At 38.3% G+C, this 21,650-nt stretch overlaps 1 protein-coding gene across 2 annotated transcripts in view; it reads right to left on the reverse strand.

The window, feature by feature from the left end:
• LOC131435142 (ecdysone-induced protein 78C) overlaps positions 1-21,650 on the reverse strand; it is an 86,983-nt gene that overhangs the window by 16,792 nt on the left and 48,541 nt on the right. For both annotated transcript variants that reach the window (XM_058602718.1, XM_058602717.1), the window contains one exon: positions 17,836-18,102. In XM_058602718.1, coding sequence (XP_058458701.1) covers positions 17,836-18,102 — 267 coding nt within the window. The remainder of the gene's footprint in view (positions 1-17,835; positions 18,103-21,650) is intronic.

The raw sequence follows: 21,650 nt of genomic DNA on the forward strand, positions 1-21,650 counted from the left end.
GCCTGTATGGGACCGTGAAATGTGAATGTGAAAATCGGTTCAGCTATTTCTGAGACAATCGAGTGACATCATATGTCACATACACACATACGTACATACGTACACAGACATGTGCTCAGTTCGTCGAGCTGGGTCGAATGGTATATGACATTTAAAAAAAAACAAAAGTCGGTTTTCACAGTGATTGTATAGCCTTTTTATATATGAGAGGCAAAACATGAAAATTAACTAACATTACCTTTTCGATTTGTAAACAATTATGTCAAAGTGAGAATTTTCCCGTTCTTAACAGCTTCGCTCTAGGCTACGATCAAAAGATTTAAGCACACTTCACTCTCTAGCTCCGAAACCGAAAGTCGGATTCGGATAAAATTTAATAGCTGCTTATAGGACCATAAAAGCTTTTATTTGAACCTAAGTTTGTGAATATCGGTTGAGGCATCTCAAAAAGAATTAAAAGAGTTCCGTTTTGAAATTTTTGACCACTATTTCCGGTACTTCCGAAACCAAGTACTACGAACTGGTATAGTCGTAGTCGGCTCGTTTTGCCAACAACATAATTTAAATATTAGAACTGTTTTGAGCCATATTTAGAAGAATTTTTCCCTTTTGCTTCATCGCTTTAAGTGACGGTTTGCAATTTCAAACACACTTTATCCTGTAATTGCGGAACCGAAAGTTGGATCAGGATAAAATTTAATAGCAACCTATGGAGCTATGTGAGCAAATCATTTCCGCCATGCGTAAGTTCTGCATTGAAATTTTTGACAATTATTTCCGGTACTTGAGGAACCGGGAACTGGGAACCAACCAACCAACATATTTTATCTTTTCAACGCTACTTTTTGTTTTTAAAACCGTTATAAATCTTTAAAACAATATTTTAACTCGAAGCATACTGTTGAATCGAAGGTGGGGCATAATGTCCGTAGAGTGATATTCATTAGATTCCAGATCGATAAAAATGTATTCTATGCGGTTCCTGAAAAGTCATAATATAGGTAACTTAAATTTTTACCTATATTATGACTTTTCAGAAAATTAGAAAGATGTTATTTTTTTAACTTATTTGAATTAGTTTTAAAAATACCATCGAAAAACTTAAAAACATTGCATAAATCTTAAACGGCTTAACGTATCAACATACTTTCTTCTGTAAAATACTAGTACCAAATTAGTTCTACAAATGTTCCATACATTGTCCTTAGAGAAATGAGACACATAAAAACTGTAGCCGAAAAAAGATTTTTTGTAAGTCAAAGCACTTCATGGAACCCAAGAAAATCATTAGTTTGTTAAAATAAGTAGAAGGTATTTTTTCAAATCAAAACTCATTGTGCGTCGTTTTCCGGCTTTTACAGGCTAATCGGTACACAAGTGGATAAGAAAGAAGGGCCAGTGTCATAGGCGTCTCGGCACGACGTGGATAAAAATATTCGCATTTTACTCACTTGCACCAGCTTGTTGGAATGGTTGTCGAGATCATGAAAATTTCTGTTCATAAATTTATCATGGCCAACTAGTTCGGAATAACCATATTACACAGTATATCTAATCCTTAGTTTCCCAAACTCAATTGAAGTAGTTATTTTGGTAATAAATGAATTAAAATTGTTCTGCAATCTATTTTCGGCTGTAGTTTTTGTGTTTCTCATTTCTCGAATGTACAATATATGGAGCACTTGTAGGATAAATTTGATACTATTATTTTGCTGAAGGAAGTATGTTGATATGTTAAGGCGTTTCAGGAACCGCATAGGATATATTTTTATCGATCTGGCATCAAATGAATATTGATATTTGAAGGTTGACTAGTTTTTGACAAAAAACAATCATAACTTTTTACTGGTAGCTCCTATGCAAAAGTTTGGTTCAGAAAAATTGTGCGCAATAATTGGTTCAAAAACTCTTCTGAAAACAACTTTTCCATAGAACGTTTCACAAAAAAACTGTTTTAATCCACCTAGTGGTGTAATGATGCCATTCTCATATCAATCATACTATCATATATAATACTGAGGTATTCTTCAAAAAAATTTTCTTCGATTCTTAAAAGAATAACCGAAATCGGTTTGTTTGACCGTCTACTGATAAAAACTATCAATTGGAAAACATTTGAGGTCGATTTAGAAAATTGTTTAAGGTTTTTCCCCATTTTCAGTGATGGTATACAATTTTTAACCCACTTTACCCTATATTTCCGGATCCGGAAGTCGGATCCGCATGAAATTCAGGAATAACGTATGGGACCACAGGACCTTTCATTTGAAGTTAGATCATATATATTTTTTTTTTGCACATTTTACCCCATAACTCCCGAATCGGAAGTCGGATCCAAATAATATTCAGGAATTTAGTATGGGATTTTTTTGTGAAAGTCGGTTCAGCCATCTCCGAGAAAAGTTAGTTAAAAAAAACACACACACACACACACACACACACACACATACACACACACACACACACACACACACACACACACACACACACACACACACACACACACACACACACACACACACACACACACACACACACACACACACACACACACACACACACACACACACAGACATTTTGCGTACTCGACGAACTGAGTCGAATGGTATAGGACACTCGGCCCTCCGGGCCTCGGTTCAAAAGTCGGTTTTCACAGTAATTGCATAACCTTTTTATATGAGAAAGGCAAAAAGTGATTTTTTGAGAGCCACCCTACTTTTAATTAGGAAAATTGATGTAACTCGATCAAATAAGAAGCTAGAGAGGTACTGTTTTCAACAAAGTTGCTCAAATACAATTTCCTACAACTTTATTGTACAACGAAATCATTTTTGGGTTTAATTAAGAAAGATAGATTTCAGAACTCAATCTAAATAAGGACCACCCTAGTAACTTTTTCATCAAAGGGAGCGCAATTTGATTACAAACATCTTTTGTAAAGACACCAACTACAAAAAACTTATATTTAATACTGAAAATATTTTTTTCACGCTAATTTCTCGTTTCGGACCATAGTGCAATGATATGATGGTTTTAACAATAACATTTGCAATTCACTTCTATCAGGTAAAAGTCGCCGAACACCGTTTCTTCACGTTGAAACAACTGCTGCTGGGGTTTGCATCGAATTGTTACTGACGATGAAAAGTTGATCTACTACGACAATCCAAAACGACGGAAAACGTATGGATTCTCCGACCATGCATCATCATCATCGACGGCCGTTCTAAATATTCATGGCCTAAATGGTGTATTACGAGCTCATACCTCGAAGTCATACCCCACCAGCCATATAGCCCAGACATTAATCCTTTCGATTACTATTTTTTCCGTTCGTTCCGTCAGCAAGGCCTAACTGACCAGCACTTCTCCACTTATGATGAAGTCAATAGTCAATGGATCGATTCGTGGATTGCTGCCTAACCGATGGAATTTTTAAAAAGAGTATACGTGAATTTCCAGAATATGAAAAAAAAATAGTAGCTAGCGATGGGCAATACTTTTAATATTGAATTTGTAACCATTATTTGCCAATAAAGTTACGAATAAACAACCCGAACCCCAATAGAATTTCTAAAACATGGAGTTCGATCATGCTCTGAATATAGTATGTTTTAAGCATCTTCCACTAGATTTACTGTGAACCCAGGGTTAATTACCTAAATAAATTTTGTCGGGATATTGCGAAAAACGAATTTTGTATGTCTCTAATTTAGTATCGCTCCTATACCGTTATTTTCATTGAATCAAAAAAAATCTCACCTCACAATTTAATCACTGGATGTCACAATTATTAGATTGATTCTCTAGCTATTCTAGCACATGCATTTCATCATACTGAACACTAGCACATTTCGGTGTTATCAGACAATTGCACAATAATCCACAACACACTGACACGATCAGATTTTCCTACGATTCACGTGCTTCCCGGGGGATAGCATACCGTGCACTGCCGCTGGTATCCGGAATCACAAAAATACAAATCCTCGAAAAAATCGCTGAACTCCCTGAACCCACGCGTAAACACTGCACTGCCAGAATGTTCAAATGAAAGTAAAAGTTGCAATTGCATCGGCACGTCTGGGACTGCAAACTGCGACACCCACCCGCACGTCACCTTCCCGAGCCACAGATTACCGAGTTGGTTACACCATCACCATATCCGCCTGGGTTCAGCGTTTGTGGGCACACTCTTGCCATTTTCCACAGCACTCCAGCTCCAGCTTAGCAAGAGTAGGAAAACCTCGACGAATACCGCAAAAGCGAAGGAAAAATCCGGAAGAAAACTTCCAGCTCTACTACCACCACCACCAACTGCAAGCACACCGCAAACAGCACTGGGCTTGGTTTTATGTTTGCCTCAAGTCGAGCACCAACTTCGATCCCGGACAATGTTTGCATGCATTAGCATAAGTTGGAACCCTTTTAACACTGGTAAAGTGGCGAGGATACACTGTGCACTAAGACCGGTCAACTCCAAAAGCCGGTACTGATCTCCACGAGTCGGCAAATTTCTCCCGACATGAACTGAGCTACTTGCTACCGCTTCCCGTCGGACCCGGACGCCGGTTTTCGAGTGAATACCTTCAGCTGCTGCACTTTTTCCGCGATGCAAGATGCAATAGTCCCTACAATGCGATACAACGAAGACATTGGGCGGCAGCAGCGCCGAAGAGGTATTTACTCTTACAACAAACACAGCATTATGTTAAGCCATTTCCATTTGGTTAACCACCGTGGTTGCTGTCGCGGTCGCCACGCCATGGCTCGGATTCGGTCCAAAGCTGATGCAGATAATGTTTAACAACCAATGAAAAAAAAGTGCATGTGTATGAGTGTGAAAAGGAGCATGGAAAGGTGGACCGCGTATCGGCACCACGTCGAAGCGTCGCGACGTTACACGAACAAAACGTTGTTAAAATGCTTTTCCTCATTACTAAAGGAAATGCCACAGTCCCGACAGGGTGACGATACAAAATTCATTGCTTGGATTTGAAGATTTTCCCTTAATTGTTTCAGTTGAATGAATATTTTGTTGAACACATCCAGAACACAAAACTATTCGTCAAAAACTATAGGTCAACTACAGTTCCTATATCGTAATTGTCAACTCTTCGGGATATAAACAAACGCATAGCTAAAAAAAATCAGAAAGGTGACTACAACCAGCGACTGCGTTGCATTACATCGTACCTACCCAACGTATCCTAAGCGCGGCAGCAGTTCCCAAACTAGCCGCACACGGTCGGATATCTGACGAATCGTGCTCCAAGTGATGCACTTTCTCCAGGTAGTCTCAGTTTATGAGTGTGGTACTGGGTAAGGGTGTTCAAGTTTTAAGACTCAATAATATAGATGTAAGGGTGACAAGCATGTTATTATCTTTACAAGTTTTCGGTCAAAAGGTGAGAAAGCGTTTCACAGAGAAGTTATTCGCCAACTCACAGCCCCTACGGTACTCTATGAGCTTTCTTCTGATGGCTGTCGAATGATAAGACCAGTGTCCGTGGAATTTTTACGGTGTTCATAAAGCACGACTAACTTTTCCAATACCCTTGTTTGAGCAGAATGACAGTTCTCATAGTGTGGTAATGTTTCGATTTGCCGATTTATCGATAATTTCTGCTTATTATGCAAGGTGGCATTGGACAATACAATCACTAATTCAATTGCAGATAAACGAGACCATATTGTTTTGCCTAAATGTAACTAGATAGCTCGAGGCTTACTTCACTATACGGGTTTCGAATTTATTATATGGGGCATTCCACACAAAATTAGTCACCAAAATTTTTTGTTCATTTATTTTGTTTCGGTTTAGAGCTCAAAAATATTCGATGCATATTATTTTTTTTTCAATACGATAGTAAAATTCTCGAGAAATGATTTTCTGAAGCTCCACGTTCACAAAAAAGAGACTTTGTTCAACAGCCTGTACTGAAAAATCTAATAAAGGTGCAACAATTCTCTAAAACATGAAATGTGCGTCTTTCTTTGGGTTTCGAAGAAGCGTTCCCAAAAGACAACTTTATTATTTATTTATTGGAAACAGTTTAAAGGTAATAAACAGGTAAAAAATATTAAGCTGGGGCCTAAATTTTTTATCATTTTACCTTTTTTATAAGCATAAAAAATAGGTTTAATATTCGTTCAAACTTAAAATTTCCAAGACCAGGAGAGTTGAGTGTCATATACCAATCGATTCAGCTCGACGAACTGAGCAAATGTCCGTATGTGTGCATGTGTCTGTATGTGTGTTGCCAACAAAGAGGTCGAGATCTCAGAGATGACTGGACCGATTTTCATCAAACTAATCGCAAATGAAAGGTCTCCCCGTCACCCTAGACGCGTTTGAACGTTTTTGAAATCGGATGTTTACCTTTTCTAGGGGAACGTGTCACTTGAGCCAATTAGTTTTGATTCTAGATTTCACATGATAAGCTTTCCAACAAGCCATAGTTTGTTGAAATCCGTTCTTTTTTAACGGAGATATCGATATTTTTGTGCAAGCGACTTTTTCCCCTATTCCAGCAGTAGCAGTGTTGAGCGCTGTATGATATAGCGATACTTAGAACACGATTTTCAATACTATCACATGCAACTGTTTTTAAATGCCAAACAAACTGTTCACAGCATCCTTTTTCATGACATGTTGCGTCGGTTCGATTTTAGCATAGTTCGTTTTTGGCAACATAATCGTTCGAATATGACATATGTAAACCAGATGATGGCAAGATGGAAAAACATTACACCCATATACCATCCGAATCAGTTCGTCGAGATCAGCAAATGCGTGTGTGACAAATAATTTCACTCATTTTTCTCTGATATGGCTCAACTGTTTTCTACAAACTCAGCTTCATATGAAAAGTCGTATAATCCCAAACAATGTTCCTGAATATTATTTGGATCCAACTTCTGGTTCCGGAATTACATGATGATATGTGAAACTCATATTTCTCGTAGATAGCTGAACCGATCTAAGTTTTAAATTAAATCTAAGAACCATTTATGATTCAAATGAAAGGTCTCAAGATTCTAAAAAACATCTTGCTTTTTAGTCAGATCCGATTTTCGGTTTAGGAGGGACAAGGTGATTAGATGTTCATTTCACAGAAATTAATCAAGGTTTGCAGATTTGGATAGTCAACAACCAAATAAACCTATTTCAATTTTAGCGGTATTCATTTTTCAATCCGAAATATACCCAAAAATTTCATTCGCACTGTGATTTCTCAAAGATGTCTACACTGATTTTCAAAAACTTTGAATCAAATGTAAATTATACTTCTCCTGAGGTGAATTTAACTGACTTCGGCTACACCGATTTTCGAATTTCGGTTCAGATTGCCAATACCAAAAAGCTTTAAAGTTGGACTCAAAACTATTGCAATTTATTCTTCATATTAATTTATGGTCCTACGAACCGTTTTGGGTTATGGTAGTTCCTGAATACTGGCTCTGGAAGTACCGTAAATAATAACGAAAAACTTCGACATATCATGGAATGTTAAATCGATTGCATTCGTATAGATTCAAATTTCATCAGATTTGCAGTTCTGACATTACATTAAAGTGATTAAAATCTCAAACTGCCGCTTACAACGACGGTCATTAAAATAATGTCATGAGAACTAAAACACCGAACAATATTCCAGCAAAAAACACATGCGGATTGATAAAAGAGGTGCTCTCACTGCTTAGTGGATTAAGCACGTTTTTTCACCCTTAGGGTTTTCATTGAATAATATTTTCGGAGCAATGAATTTTTCAATCACGACTAGCGCAGCGCGACTCGCTCGGATACGGACTCAGGTTGCTGTCAGAGTGAAAGCGTCACGCGATGCGCCTAGGCGCGCGTGCGAGCTAGTTGCATTTGATCAAAGCAAACCTGTCAGAGTGAAGCGTTCTGCGCTCACTCTTCAAAAATAAACAAATCAGTTAATTCTGCTTTTGCAATTCAAGAAATGCGAAAATCTTATGTCGTTTTCGTTTTTAAATTGCACTACACTGGTGTAGCGAAAGCTGCACTGAAACCGTTCGTTTTTACCAATTGCACTACACCAGTGCTACACTTTTTCTGCACCGATGCCACTGGTGTAGCACTCATCAAAAGTTTGGTGTAGCTCTATGCAATGGAATCGTTTATTGTAGTCAATGGTTACTGTTTATGTTCTCGTCATTTTTTTTCGTTTATTCATGCCTCAGTGTAGCACTGCACCGGTGTAGTGCAAATTAAAAACGAAAACGCCATTAGTCTAAAATTCTTCCGTTTTTCTGAAAACTGCTCGAGAATTATTTTTTTTAGTTTCAGGTATATAGATCCCTATTCCTATATAGATTTTCTCTTGCAGAAATCATTGCGAAATAAAGATTTACGTTGCTTCTATTAGTAATCCCACAAAATAGGAACCTTTAATTGAACAAGCGAAGGGCAATGGAAATGGAAGGTTGCCGTAAAACTATTTATTTTTTTCCAGAAAACTGCTTTTTTAACAAAAAATATTCAGTGTTGTTTATTTTGTAAAGCGCGATCTAATATAAATGCATTGAAGCAGTGTAGCTAACTTTTCAATTAGAAAATTAGAATCAACATTCATAAAATGTAAGCAATTTTCCATCATTGGTGAAAATTGATCAAAGTGAAAATTGATCGAAGCAGCTTTTCCATCCACAAAGTCAGGCTTAACATTCGTTTGAGAATAAATTATTGCTAAAAAGATTGCTTTGAACTCAATCGTTCTAACCACTTTGATAAATTTACCCGCCGTCGGAAGCGGCGGCCTCTTGCATACAAACCTGTAACCGCCTCGTTTGCCCGGTCTACTCAAAGCTAGGTTTCTTTGCTTTAGTTAGGTCCGAACGAGCGGTAGCGAGGTCGGACAGCACACGAATCAAATCTATGTGGCGAAGCCCCATTAGATACTTTTCACTTAGTAAACGGAAAATACCACATACATTTGTTTGGTAGATACACCTATGCAATTGCTTGGAAACTCCGTTCTGAGGTTTATAAATCAATCTTTATTCAAGAAGTACTATTGTAGGGGGGGGACAAAACGGGCGTTAATGTATTATCATTCATTTGCGTATATTTTAAATCAATTCCAATTATAATATTAAGACTATTGCAGGAATCGGCGAAATGACCCTTTCGGCGAAATGGCTTTCGACGAAATGGCTTTCGGCGAAATGACCCTGATCCGATCTATGACATACGTACCAAATAAAATGTACTTAATACAAAAATTACCAACACAAGTAAACTTGGTTTACATTTGATCCTTAACTTGTCGTGCCACTGATCGATTCTTCAGTTTCACAGTTTATTGTTAGTAACGTTTCAGTTAAGATCGTGATGTACTATGGTGGCTAATTTTGTGTAAAAAGCCCTATATATGGGTTAACAATTTGAAGTGACGACTGGAGACTGCTCGATCGTTCATCAAAATTCCTCTAATTATGCAGACTAAATAGTCAGTGAAATTATTTTAATCAAAAACTGATGCACTCACCGCCCCGGGTTGGCGGTTCAAAGCATTAGGGCGCTGGTCTTACAAACCGTCGGGTCGTATGTTTCGAGTCCCGACCTGGAAGGATTCTTAGTGTCAGTAGGATCATTGCACTAGCCATGCAATGAACTCGGTACGCTGATTGATTCAATCTGTATAAGTGGTTGACTTCGGTATGTGTTTTGCATCGTCACGTGAAATGCCGCTTGCGTGTATACTATTAATAAGTAAATTTAATTTCGAACTTATATGGGGTGTTACGATCAGAATGTCGGTCACACTTTCTATAGAAAAAATGGTTTTTGCCTTTCTCATAAAGAAAGACTATGCAATCACCGTAAAGCCGACTTTCGAACCGAGACCCGGAGGGCCGAATATTATATACCATTCGATTCAGCTCGACAAACTGAGTAAATGTTTGTATGTGTATGTATATGTGTGACAAATATTATCACTCAATTTTCTCGGAGATCTTATAGCAAATTACATTATATTACATTCCTTTATAGAAATTTCAACCTTTTTCAAGACTTCGCAGCCGATTCATAGCGCATGGCTGGTGCTAAGATCTTACTAACACTAAGAATCATTTCAGGTCGGGGCTCGAAACATATGACAACTGGCTTGTAAGACCAGAGCACTATGCATCGAACCCAGAATTACAGGGTGATATGCACCAAAAAAAGTGGAAAAAATATCTCTTAATTTTCTCAAGGATGGCTAAACCGATTTTCACAAACTCAAAGGTCTTATAGTCTCATACAAAATTCCTGAATTTCATTTAGATCCGACTTCCGGTTCCAGAATCACAGGATGATATGCACCAAAAAAGTGAAAATAATGTCAGTAGCTTTTCCGAAGATAACTCTACCGATTTGAGAGATTTTCCGAAACCAAAAGAATATCCCGACTTTTATTCAGACCAAACTTCCGGATCCGAAGATAGTGTGCTTAGAGTGAAAATATTAATTTCAAGAGTATTTTTTGTCTTTCTCATATAGAAAGGCTATGCAATCTATGTGTGTGTGTGTGTGTGTGTGTGTGTGTGTGTGTGTGTGTGTGTGTGTGTGTGTGTGTGTGTGTGTGTGTGTGTGTAGGTGTGTATGTATGTAACAAAAATATGCACTCACTTTTCTCGGAGATGGCTGAACCGATTTTCACAAACTAAAATTCAAATGAAAGGTCGTACAGTTTCCTAAAAACATTTTCAGAACATTTTATCTGGATCCGACTTCCGGTTCCGAAACTAAAGCGTGATAAGTGGAAAATTACCAATTTCATAAGTATTTTTTCACGAACGATGACCAAAAACAGTTTCAAAACCTATAAAACTGTCTGATAAATTCTTCTCGTTAGAAGAGCTTGTTAGTTTGCGGGCATGATAAACTAATTCGGCACTACTGGTTCCCCCTTCTCCTGTTCTTGAAGCACCGAAAGTGATGAAAAAAATTCCAAATATAGAACTCGCTTCGATATCTCAACGATGATTGAACCGATTTTCACAAATCTTGATTTGAATTGAAGCTCATATTGTCTTTAAAGCTACTGTGAAATTTCATCCGAATCCGACTTTCAGTTCCGCAGTTACAGGGCGATGAGTGTCAAAGTTTTTAAATCGCCATATAGAATGACAATATGTACAATATCGGAACGAGCAACGTGGAAGAAGAAAACACGAAACGGACAATGCTTGCTTTGTTCTATTTCGTACACGGTTACGGATGTCTGCTACTAGTGTGTAATATTGGTAAAAGACGGTGCTGCGGTTGATAGAAATGTTTAGCTATTTTATGACAGGTGCGACCGAAAGAATAAAACAATGTGAATGAATTGAATTTTTGATTGAAAACAATATGCAATTTCACAGCCGGTAGTTCAGTAATACCGTGCCGGTGGTAATGTTGGTTCAAAAGAAAAGTCTTACTATTTCATACTAAATTTGATGTGGATTCAAACTGTCCTATTTCCATTCAATGAACTGTTGTTTTTGTGAATTCCACAGTAATAATTATGATATAATGAGTAATATGAGAAAGGCAAGATTACACCACTAGGTGGATTAAAACAGGTTTTTTCATAAGAAGGTAATAATTGGCTAATAAATTTCTCTGATAGTAGCATAAAAATAACCAACTCCGATTTCCGGTTGCAAGGTGATCAGTTTTCAAAATTACAAACCATAGTCATAGAAAATCGTAAAATATCTTCTAAGCTGCCCTCGAACCGTTCCAATTTGTAGGTCATGTTAGATTATAGCCATACGACCTGGTCTTAGTTATGCTGGATCCGTTATCTATTGCAAACCGCCATTTAAATCGAAGGTACAACGAATTTTGGAAATTCCTTTTAATTGGGCTTTAAACTGTTTCAGTTGGTAGTTCATATTATCTTATGGTTTGATGATCCGAATTTCACTGTACCGGTGTATCCATAGATTTTATTTTGCGGAAATTTCGGAAATAGTGGCCAAAATCTTTAAAATGAAGCTGACTTCATTTTCTCAAATATGGTTGTATCTTTTTGTTCAATTATAGAGGTTTTACCCCTTTTCGAGGCAGAATAATTTTCTGAGCCTATAAGGCGAGCTGCGTGAAAGGCATCGACTTATCCATCACGCTATACCCTTCCCCGTGGTTGAATATGAGAAAGGTATCATTACACCACTAGGTGAATTAAAACAGATTTCTAAGAACGAATGATACTGACATGCTTCCCAATCATGGTATTCTTTTCAGTTCTTTGATTGTGCAAACAAGTGTAAATTATGTCAGCTATAACTAGAAACGGGAAGCGACCATCATGAATCGTATCTGCAAATCTCCGAGAAAGATGTGCGGATAGATAACAGAACGGTTTGTCGTTATGTCATTAGTTCCGGAGATATGGAACCGGATGAACCATGAGTTCTCCGTACTTGATCAATAGCTTTCAAGCAAACCTAATATTGTCGAAATCATTTTCGTTATCTCTGAGAAAAATGAGCGGATCACTTTTACGAAAATATCATCAAAACTCTTGAAAATTCCTCTTGCAGTAAATACAGACACCCAACAGATGCCATCTATTAAAAATTTCATGATAATCGGTTCATTAGTGTATCAGTTACTGTGCATTCGGTGATGCTACTTTTGCAAAACTAGAAACAATGGAAAAAAAGAATCTCACCCGCTTGTGAGAAGTTCTGGCAGCCGACTGTCGGTTTTGCCAGTATTGTATGGTAAAAATCCGACAAAAACATAACTGTTAATAATCGCTAGCCGAAATCCTCTACCGGTTGTCGCATTGTTGCCAGATTCTTGTCGGAATTCTGGAAGAATGTCAACCAAAATTTCTGGCAGACATAGTCCGTCATCAGGGAAAGTCTGCCAGCAACGTACGAGTGGGCGAATGTTGATGAAATACTGTTTTGAATATATAAAAATATATTGTGCAAGCAAAGAAATGACTTTATCAGCATTATCCGGACTATCGTCGATTTGTTTGCTTTTTTTTGTGATAAAATTTTTTTTCTGGCCTTTTTGCGTAAAAGCTTTACGTGGCCGATTGGCTCACATTTTTGTTACTTAAAATTTTTTTTTGCTATTGGATCTCGTTGTCACCCTTTTTCTAGGGGGAGATGAGTTTCCATTTCCATCCAACGAGGATCGGGGGTCACTTCGTCCGCGGCTTATCTCATCATCCATTGCTTCATCGTCGGTGTTGTGTGTGATCTCTGTTTTCTTTTCGTTGTCCTTGTTGATCGTAGTCTTGGGCTCGTTGAGAGTTGCTGTAGATGCGCCTTGTTGTACATTGGTTGCAGTTGCTGGTTGGTTGGAGGGTAAGTTGTTAACTGCAGCTGGTGTACTTTGTTCTCTGTTCGTTGAAAGGGATGCTTCATTGTTGTTGGTGGCTGTCACAGGTGTACTGGGGTTGGTGTGAAGGAAGCACCGTTGTCCTTTGGTATAGTTGTCTCCTTGTCCGGTTTATCACATGGCTCACCGTAGTGAACAGCTTTTTGGCAATATTGACATGTGGCCATCTGATTGTCATAGGTAACAAGTGATTTGCACGGAATTCTTGTATCTGGACCGAAAATCACATAAGAACAAACGTAACAAACGTACGCCATTTAGAATACCGGGGAAAAAAGTTCTTCCACTTTTCGTTTCCGATAGAAAGAATCTCTCCATATTGGGACATAGTTTTACGAATATAAGGATCGATGACGCTTGAGGGAAGATCATGCACACGCACTATCTTCCATATATACTGGAATGTTTTACTTGATATTTTCATGCTCCAAGTAGTGCACATTGTAATTGTCTTTTGCGAATTGAATTGCATCCAACTCTTTATAGAACTGGATGTAAACAACATTATTTTTCTTATTGCATTGAAGTAAATGTACACGTTTAATGTCAAGATGCATTTGCTCCTTAAGTAAACCTTCAAGTTCTCGTATCGAAGGTCGAATTTTGCACTGTCTGAAGTCAACAACAATTATATTCTTTCGTGTCGGCAGTAGCTTTTGTTCGTTTGGTTCAATCATTTCGAGATCGTTCTATTGTTCACTATACAATACTGTATTTGGAGTCTTCCGTCCCGAACGTAAGCGGTTTTGTTATATAGACTGACTTGGATGAGATGTGAAAGGGAACTGCGATTTGTTTGTTTTAAACGTATTTATCAAAACACAGATGATGCACTACGTTCTGTTCGTCCAGATGAGGCCGTTGTTCCGAAAATCGTATCAACGTAATCGTAACGATATCGAAAGGAAGTGTATTCACAATTTTTCATGAGCACTTGAACATAAAACGATTGTTTGCAAGATTGGTGCCACGTTTTCTCACAGCTGATCAAATGTACCGTATAACAAGTCGATCGTAACGATGGCTAAATTCTATGAATTGAAATTCGAATTGCCAGCGCATTTACCATAAGCACAGTATTGAGCCACCAACAACTATTTTCCGTTCTCAGATTTGAGAAAAATACTTGCTGGAAAAAGATTTACATCGAATGATAAGGTTATCGATGAGACTAAAGCCTTTTTCGAGGCTAGGGAGAAATCGTGATATGAAAGCGTTGGAACAATCGTATTGTTTGAAGAAAACATAAATTGATAAAATCAAAATATTAAAAAAGGCTTGTTCTCTTTAGCAGACCGAGGACTTTATGACCGACGTGATGGAATATGAAAAATTGGTATTTTAAACCCTTGTTGAAAACATTCCTCATGTAACCGATTCATTTATCAATCTACAGAGCGAACTTCTTTATATAACTCATACCCGTCTCAAATTATGTTAAACTGTTCACCGCATAAAAGACTAGATGTCTATCTCCTCTGTGTGACGAAGAGCAAACAAAATTTCTCCCCTCGCACTGACAACTTCAACGAGAGCTCTTCTCTTTCACATTTATACACCACTGTTGTATAAAGTGTGCACGCATCATGAGTGCGTTTGTTTATTTCCTTTTACCTCTTCCACTGAATCGCACCAAAGTGCTAGAGCATTAGCTAATAAATTCTCTGAGGTGGATGCAGATACTTTCACAGAGGTGTACACGCCGGTGAGAACTCGGCTGTATGGTTTGCGTAGAAGAAGCGTGGACACGCAAAATCAGCAAAATAAAACAATTTATCGTAAAATTTTCGGTTTTCCTTGCAAATTTTCCATAGCAAGGCCAGATCTACTCTCTATTAATTGGAGTTCACAGAAGTGTCCGCTCACCATCACGCGCCAGTGGTCACTTGGGTGTGTTTAGACGAGAGCGCGTGTGAGAGATTCATAGGAAGAGAATGTGTTTCACTCGCGCCAGCTGCTTTAACCACAAGCACACACTCAAATGCTGTCTATTCGACACTGAGAAGAAGTGCGCTTTCCTCTTTGTGCGGTGCTTCGTTTTTTGCATCCTCGGTGTGGACAAGAATCTGACTCCAGCGTGTATCACTCTGGTGAAATGCCATCTCTGTAGAAGAGTGAATGGTGAAGATGAACAAACAGTATTTATGGAAAGTCCGAATCTTCAAATATCTTTTTCGTTGCTATTGTACATCGTGCATATTTCTTCAATACGGGTTTAATATAGGCCAAAATCCGTTTCACCAAAAGGGTCATTTCACCGAATCACCGATTCACCAAACAATTGTCTTAATATTGTATTGTATTTAAAGATGATAGTATTGGCCTACAACAGTAGTTCTGAAATATCTAATATTTTAAATAAGAGTAAATTCATTTCCCTGTGTTTAGATCAGAAATACTTCCCTATTTATAAAATTTATCAGATAGATTCATGATCCTTAGAACGGAATTATCAAGAAAACTGGTTGACTTCATTGACTACTAAATAGTAAAGCATTTGGTTTTGTGTATCTCCCAGGCAAATGTTCATAATATGTTCCATTAACTGAGTGCAAATGAAAACATGCGGCTTAGCTACATCGTTTTTATTTGGGTGCTATCCGACATTTCGCTACCGCTCCGACCTACGCTACCGACCTAACTAAGCTCTAGCTTTGAGTAGACCGTGAAAACGAGGCGATTACAGGTTTGTATGCGAGAGGTCACCGCATTCGACGGCCAACTCAACAGCCGTCGCTTGGCTTCGGTTATGTATTCGAATTGACTTTTTCGACGAAATCACTTTCGGTGAAATGGCATTCGGCAAAATGGCTTTCGGTGAAGTGGCTCTCTGTAAAATTACCTGCTTCTTTCAACACATTTGTTCGTTATTCGTTTATTTACTTTACTACTAGAATTAGTTCGAAAAGCGTTACAGATTCTTCGATTCCTTTTGGGCTTCCATCATGGCTTCGGTTATGTATTCGAAATGATTTTTTCGACGAAATTACTTTCGGTGAAATGGCATTCGGCAAAATGGCTTTCGATGAAGTGGCTTTCTGTAAAATTATCTGCATCCTTCAACACATTCGTTCGTTATTCGTTTATTTTTACTTTACTACTAGCATTGGTTCGAATAGCGTTACAGATTCTTAGATTCCTTTTGGGTAGCATTGGTAGGATATGGTTCAACAAACACATAAAACTAGATTAGTACCGTACGAAAACGTCTTAGTTTGATTTCTTCGTATATTTTTCACAATTCTTTTCGATGAACGATCATCGCGAATTGAGTTCTGACGATTCTCACTGCATGAATATTCGTTCCTCATTCACTTAAAGTTGAAGTCTTTGTAATTGAAACGAAAACATTGATGAATGTCGCTTGCCATACGAGGCCAAAAACAGAAGACGCCATAAAGATGACGTTAAGCATATCAAACACTTTTCGTCTGGTTGCTTTTCGTAATTGGCTGTAATATCCAAGTTGCAAAATAGAACAAATGAATAATAATAGGAGATGGTTTGCAATTTTGCGTTCAGCCTTTTCGACCTTTTATGCCAACTTCGTTTTCACTAACTCATTTATGTATATTATTTTTGTGGTTATTGTAATAAATAGTTGCAATCCGATAATTTCCATTTGCAAATAGAGATGCAGTTTCGTTAATAAATATAAAAGTCATCAGAAACCGAACAATTAATCAACTATACCAAGCTTATCTAACAGAGTTTTGAGTTTGTACCGACAAACTTTTAATGATGCTAAAAACTGTAAAATTTCTACATTTTCATGACACAATTTTCACATGCTTCTCCATACCCGAACAATATGCACCCACGAGGACTAAAAAACAAAACTCGGAACGTACAAACAACCGCCGCTCGCAGCCCGGAGTGCATTCGCCTTTGTTGCAACATATTTAATTCATCGCGTCATCCCTCCACCTCTGAACCCGCACCCTCGTTGGTATTCCGTGCTAATATGTACTGCTGAGCTTACAATCCAGAGCTTGACGGAGGAAGGGCAAACGTAAATATACCCCAACTCCAATGAACTCGCACGTTCTTACCCGGGCACGAAGGAAGAAACCCAAGCCTCCACGATCATCGTCATATCGTGCTTGGCCCCGAGATTAAAACTGAAAGTTTAACTGTACATGATGAGTGCAGCGTGCATTTTTAGTCTCGGAAGATATAAATGGGACTGCAGCAACTGCGTTTCGAGCGAAGTGAGGAGGTGAAAAATGAAAAATAATCAGGTTTTTTTCTCTCTCTCAGATGTTGATCTTTTGCCAGAAACGAGGCTAAACTTGCTTCCTGCTGTAGAAACTGCAGTCCATAGAAACATTGCATCATAGTTCATGTTTGCATGGATCTGGGTTTATAAAAAAGGAGCAGGAAACGAATGTGCTGTTGGTCGTGCTTTTTATTGTAGTGTGAAACACTTTTATATGCCAAACTTTCCCCAAACGCCTGTTCATACTCACAGTCTCGGCTCATCCCAACGGCAAGACACTTCTTGAAGCGACAGTACTGGCACCGGTTGCGATTCAGTCTTATCACCAGGCACTTGCCATCGCGCAAGCAGCGATACTCGATCTGCTTCTGGATGCTGCGCCGAAAGAATCCCTTGCATCCTTCGCATGATGTTACCCCGTAATGGTAGCCGGAGGCCTTATCGCCGCACACCTTGCAGGCCACAAACGTCTTCGATGAGGTCGTCGAGCTGGCGTCCGAGCCGGCACACTGCTGCTCTGAAACGAAACGATTGGAAACGCAACGGTTAAATACGGTCTCCGGTTGAATGCCAGGCGGGAAAATTTGTTTAATGAGTTAACACCAGGGGGCTACGCTTCATTGTGGCAGCATAATTGGAACTAATGGACGCAAGAGAGAACACAATTGCAAGAATTACAGTCCAAACGTTTGAGTTATGATGATATTAACAGCATCGAGTTTCGTTATGGACAAGTGATTCGGGTTTTGTCTTTATTTCAATTAGCAAATCAAAATATTTATTTATATCCTGCTAGTATTGCTCTTATTTTGAATTAATTAAGCTTAAAACTAATAATATTTATGGAAATTCTATTGTAGTGAATTTGGTATTTAAGGTATTAATCCTGCATTTTGTGAAATGTCGTTGTTTAATTGAATATTTTTTCCTGTATCTAACTGCTGTCAAACTGTTTGTTTAAAGCCAGGTTATTATGTCGAGTTTGCTAAGTGCAAATAATCCTTCAATTTACATCTTCTGGTAACCTCAGAGTTCTTTGATCAGTACTGGTGCCCGAACGTAGAATGACTAAGGATTGGGAAGGGATGTTAGTCCAACACACGTTGTTACTAGAGATGGTCGGGTATCGGGTATTTTACCCGAAACCCGACCCGTACCCGTACCCGACGGGTTTTTGGTCGGGTACGGGTAAAAATTTTTATTTTCAATCGGGTACGGGTCGGGTACGGGTAAAAAAATTTACCGCTCACTCGGGTACGGGTCGGGTAAGGGTAAATTTTTTTTTCGGATCGATTACCCGACCATTTGTACTTCACATAAATATGTTTACACGTTGACGAGATTTTTTCATTGCAAAACAGTTCTTCCGAAAAATAATCCGAATCTACTTTTCTCGTAGGTTTTAATGGACTGCCATTTTAAAACTGTTTAATGCACAACTCAGTAAAAATTATTTGATTCATATACTGCCCATACTCGCATATCTCATATCGATTTTCGCCAATTTTGAGTTAGCTTGAGGAATGGAGTCTTTCCTCAATATACTCTCAGAAATTGCAATAAAAATGAGGGTTTGTTCAGTAAAATATAAAAAAATATCAACTCATTTCTGTGTCCCATATGCTAAAGTGTCCGCATATCAGTCCCATTCAGTGCAAAATTTCAATAATTTCATTTGTTGCAATATTGGAACAGCAAAGGTGTATTTCCGATATTTCATGTAATAATACCAAGATTTAGCATTAGGGAGCAAAGCAAAGTCTTGGCATTACATTCCTTTCGTGGAGTTTGGCCTTTCTGTTTCAACAGACTTCGCAGCCGATTCTTAGCGTACAGAATCATTGCATGGCTAGTACTATGGATCCTACTGACACTAAGAATCCTTCCAGGTCGGAGCTCGAACATACGACAGCTGGCTTGTAAGACCAGCGTCCTATGTATTGAACCGCCAACCCGGGACCAGCATTAGGGAGCACAATAAATAAAAAAAATTCGGAAATAAACTTTTGATCGTCTTTTTCTCAACATGCCGATTTCCCATATGGGACTGATATGCAAGTATGGGCAGTATATAAAATGTAGTGTAGTACTCATATCACATTCAGATACCAGAAACTGTTATATTTATTATTTAAATATTGGTTGGAGATTTTCAAAATTTTCATATAAATCATTAGGATTCTTACCATAAAAACATGAACATTTATTTCAGAAAATCTGCATAGAAGTTCTTCTTATTCTGCACTTCTGGGTGGTGTCACCTCACTTGAAATGACACCGATTGATGGCACAGCAAGTTGGGCTATATTGCTAGTTAATTTTCGTTTCTTTTCACTGGACTACAAGTGAAAACCTCGATGGGTGACAACGTGGAGTCGCAAAAGTAAGGGTGAAAATCTTTTCTTGCGAAATACTCAAATTTTCACCGTGTTCACTCGTTGAGGTTTCCACCGGTTCAATGGCTGTAAAAACCACCAGCTACCGATAACATCGTGGGTGTGGGTTTGTGGGGCTTACAAAACGGGCATAGTTGACAGATTAATTTAAATCAAAATCATAATTCATTTTGCTTTGTAGTAAAAAATTGTAACCAAAAAAATTTCCTACGAATGTTCAAACTACTTGCACTTGAAGGACTCACTGTTCACCATGTTCAAAATTGAATGTTTCACACCGGGAATACACGTACATTGTTTGATTCTTTGGTCAATTCACGTAAACGAGCTGATAACACACTATTCATTTTAGGGGATATTCGCATAACATTCATTTTCGTCACGTATAATATTCAATTTGCATTTGGAACTATTTTACGTGATTTTTCAAGTGATTCGAATGTGAATTTTTATTTGTGTGTCAAGATAACGAGCACGCTTACTTGTGGTTCTAAAGAATTGGATCAAAAGTCGCACTGTTTCGTAAAAACCATACCTACCCATAATTGAATACAACGGGTATTACGACATTTTGGGTAAATATGCTTCTCGAAAAATTTGAGTTGATATTACTCCCTTTTGTTGACATTTGTAAATGAGTATAAAGTACCAAAGACATTGAAAATCTACAGGGTCCGCCATCCAACATTTATTTTTGAACTAGCGGTTATTTCGACATTGGTAACCTCAATGTCACTTCTGATTTGACAGAAACTTAGTTGTATCCTTCCGCTGAACGAAAATGGTTGTGTATACGCTTGAGGACCGCGTGAAAATAGTGCAGTTTTACTTTGAAAATCATGGTAATGTTGCGGAATGTGTGCAAAAAAATCATCTTCTCGTATGAGGCACATTTTCATCTCGGCGGGTATGTTAATAAGCAAAATTGTCGCATCTGGGGACGGAAAACCCGCACGTCATCATGGAGAAGCCGATCTCAGAGAGTGACGGTTTGGTGCGGATTTTTGTCTGGCGGCATCATTGGGCCTTTTTTCTTAGAAAATGAGGCAGGAGCCGCCGCCACGGTCAATGGCGAGCGGTACCGCGTCATCATTAGCGATTGGTTCTTCCCGTTACTTGAAGAGGAAGACTTGGACACCTTTTGGTTCCAACAAGACGACGCTTCATGCCACACAGCCAACGCTACGATCGATCATCTGTGCACAGTCTTCGAAGATCGAATTATCAGTCGAAATTCGGATGTCGTTTGGCCGCCTCGAAGCTGTGATTTGACACCGTTAGACTATTATCTTTGAGCGGCTGTCAAACATAAGTGTTATGTGGACAAGCCAGAGACAATTCAAGCCTTGAAGGATAACATTCGTGCATCCATAGCTGAAATAAAGCTGCATACAATCGAAAATGTATTAAAAAGCTGGACCGACCGTATGGCGTACTGCAAGGCCAGCCGAGGCAGCCATTTGAATGAAATTATATTCCACAATTACTCGGAAGGATTGTACTTTAATATGAAAAAATAAATTTTGAATTCGGATGAACCGTCTGTTTTTTTGCATGTTTAAAAAAAGTTACATTACATTATTCATGCTTCACAGTGTATTTATATTTTTAAAAGTAAACAAGCATTTTAATGTATTTTTCGTACCAACTAGAGCCTGATACGGCTCGA

The sequence above is a fragment of the Malaya genurostris genome, chromosome 3 (assembly GCF_030247185.1).
Source record: "Malaya genurostris strain Urasoe2022 chromosome 3, Malgen_1.1, whole genome shotgun sequence".
Classification (NCBI taxonomy): Eukaryota; Metazoa; Arthropoda; class Insecta; order Diptera; family Culicidae; genus Malaya; species Malaya genurostris.